This window comes from Lolium rigidum, chromosome 7 (genome assembly GCF_022539505.1).
Source record: "Lolium rigidum isolate FL_2022 chromosome 7, APGP_CSIRO_Lrig_0.1, whole genome shotgun sequence".
In the NCBI taxonomy this organism is placed as follows: domain Eukaryota; kingdom Viridiplantae; phylum Streptophyta; class Magnoliopsida; order Poales; family Poaceae; genus Lolium; species Lolium rigidum.
Window position 1 is genome coordinate 36,838,894 of NC_061514.1, and position 2,696 is coordinate 36,841,589.

General features: G+C 53.2%; 1 protein-coding gene across 1 annotated transcript; it reads left to right on the plus strand.

The window, feature by feature from the left end:
- The first annotated feature begins 450 nt into the window (after nt 1–450).
- On the plus strand, nt 451–2,031 carry LOC124677615 (naringenin,2-oxoglutarate 3-dioxygenase). The gene is made up of 3 exons (XM_047213587.1): nt 451–913; nt 998–1,426; nt 1,509–2,031. The coding sequence occupies exons 1-3, from the start codon at nt 554–556 to the stop codon at nt 1,824–1,826; spliced, it is 1,107 nt and encodes a 368-aa protein (XP_047069543.1). The 5' UTR covers nt 451–553; the 3' UTR covers nt 1,827–2,031.
- The last annotated feature ends 665 nt before the right edge of the window (nt 2,032–2,696 follow it).

Here is a 2,696-nt window from a genome sequence, read left to right on the forward strand (position 1 = left end):
ATTGTTTTGTGCTATTTCTTTGCGAAATTGTGTTTGTGGCGCTGCATTTTAAGGACGATTTTTGCTATTTTTGGCGCATGATTTTTTAGCCCTTATGCTGGAGGAGAAACCGATGCGACACGCTACAGGAGAATGTAGCGCGCTGCAAAGCCGTTTTAGCGCGCCACGTAGCGGCTCGATCTGTCGGTGAGTGGAACTTAGCCGGTAGGCCTCATGGATGCGGCCGGGTAGTTGCGCAACTAACCAGAGTAGCGGAGGGCGACTCCCTTTGGCAGCAAGTAGATGCGCACGCAAAGACCACATCCACGCATGCCGGTGCGAGTTAGCTGCGCGCGCGCATCATGCCAGTGCCGCTAGCTAGCTACACGTCGCGTCTTCCGCTCAAACTTCCGAGCCCCTCCAATATATATACGCGCGTGCATACAACGCCCCAGACACACCACGAACGAAACCGTCCAGCAGCACTTGACGAACCAGACAAACGAACCCCAACGTCTACACGACACGCCTGCCCACGCGCGCACCACCGCTTCCCTCGGGTCGATCGGATCGGATGGCGCCGGTGGAGAGAGAGCCCTTCCTGCCGACGGGGGAGGCCACGCTGCGGCCGTCGTTCGTGCGGGACGAGGACGAGCGGCCCAAGGTGGCGCACGACCGCTTCAGCGACGAGGTGCCCGTCATCTCGCTCCACGGCATCGACGACGCGCGGAGGGCCGAGATCCGGGACCGCGTGGCGGCGGCGTGCGAGGGGTGGGGCATCTTCCAGGTCGTCGACCACGGCGTCGACGCCGCGCTCATCGCCGAGATGGCCAGGCTCTCGCGCGACTTCTTCTCGCTCCCCGCCGAGGACAAGCTCCGCTACGACATGTCCGGCGGCAAGAAGGGCGGGTTCATCGTCTCCAGCCACCTCCAGGTAGGTACACCATGCAGATGCATGCCACGAAGAAAGAGATCAGCGAGAAACTAACTAGTACTGCGTCCGTGCGCGCGCGTGCAGGGCGAGACGGTCCAGGACTGGCGGGAGATCGTGACCTACTTCTCGTACCCGGTCAAGGCGCGGGACTACGGGCGGTGGCCGGACAAGCCGGCGGGGTGGCGCGCGGTGGTGGAGCAGTACAGCGAGCGGCTCATGGCGCTGTCCTGCAAGCTGCTGGGGGTGCTGTCGGAGGCCATGGGCCTGGAGACGGAGGCCCTGTCCAAGGCGTGCGTGGACATGGACCAGAAGGTGGTGGTCAACTTCTACCCCAAGTGCCCCCAGCCCGACCTCACCCTCGGCCTCAAGCGCCACACCGACCCCGGCACCATCACCCTCCTCCTCCAGGACCTCGTCGGCGGACTCCAGGCCACCCGCGACGGCGGCAACACCTGGATCACCGTACAGCCCATCGCCGGCGCATTCGTCGTCAACCTCGGCGACCACGGCCACGTCAGTACTCTCTTCTTTCTTGTTATCATCGATCACCAGTTAATTCGACACTGAAAATAACTGTTTCGTCCTGGTGGTGTAGTACTTGAGCAACGGGAGGTTTAAGAACGCGGACCACCAGGCGGTGGTGAACGGGGAGAGCAGCAGGCTGTCCATCGCCACGTTCCAGAACCCGGCGCCGGACGCCAAGGTGTGGCCGCTGGCGGTGAGGGAGGGGGAGGAGACCATCCTGGAGGAGCCCATCACCTTCACCGAGATGTACCGCCGCAAGATGGCGCGCGACCTCGAGCTCGCCAAGCGCAAGAAGCAGGCCAAGGCTGACCAGCTCAAGCAGCAGCTACAGCAGGAGGCGGTGGCCGCCGCCGCGCACACAAAGCCCCTCAACCAGATTCTTGCCTAGAGTCCATGCCGATTCATTCATGCGTGATATATATGTACTATATCGTATTAAAATAAGTATATCTATCTATAAATGTGTGTAATTAAGAGATGAGTAATTATCTATATACACATTTGTCTGCGAGGAGCTAGCTGGACCTGTAATAACATGGATCATGTCCTACGTGGAACCGACCAGCTGATTAAAGGGATTTGTTAATTATCTATATTTGATGACATCATCTAACTGAGAACGAAATAGTTCTCAGTCGACTGAGAAATAATCACACCCCAAATTACGTTTACTTTTTTTTTCTAGAAACGTATAATTCAACTGTGCCGGCTACATTTTTTCCATTTAGGATTTTTTTACAAACTCAGTACAAACGCAAACGCATAACTTCTCCGTTCCTTTAGGATGAGCTTCATGCATAGGAGCTATTTTTATCAATCATGGTCAAACTTCCTGGTTAGTCACCCATCCTCACACTACTCCAACCCCATCACGCATAACTTCTCCGTTCCTTTAGGGTGAGCTTCATGCAGAGGATCTATTCTTTATCAATCCTATTAACCCTTGTTTCATGACATCACACTTCTTTTTTTTTTAATTCCAAACAATTATTTAAGTGAACAACAATGAATAAGATAATTAATAATAAATCTTGAAACAATAAAATAAATTTAATTTAATTTTACAATTACTTTTTAGCCTAAAAACTCAAAACTGGAAAAACTCCTCTTTCCATTTTGAATTTGACGAATCAAAAATTTTCTAAACGACAACAAGTTGCTGAAATCGGATGTGAAATTTTGCGTACATACATTTTCATATAAAAAACATTTTCATCGGAGGTTGTATACAACCAGAAAACCCGTTTTACCGATACAT

Excerpts from the sequence above, each read along its gene's own strand:
- LOC124677615 (XM_047213587.1), top strand. The coding sequence starts at position 554 with ATGGCGCCGGTGGAGAGAGAGCCCTTCCTGCCGACGGGGGAGGCCACG. Across the intron at positions 914-997 it reads TCGTCTCCAGCCACCTCCAG|GGCGAGACGGTCCAGGACTG; the intron begins GTAGGTACACCA and ends GCGCGCGTGCAG. Across the intron at positions 1,427-1,508 it reads ACCTCGGCGACCACGGCCAC|TACTTGAGCAACGGGAGGTT; the intron begins GTCAGTACTCTC and ends CTGGTGGTGTAG.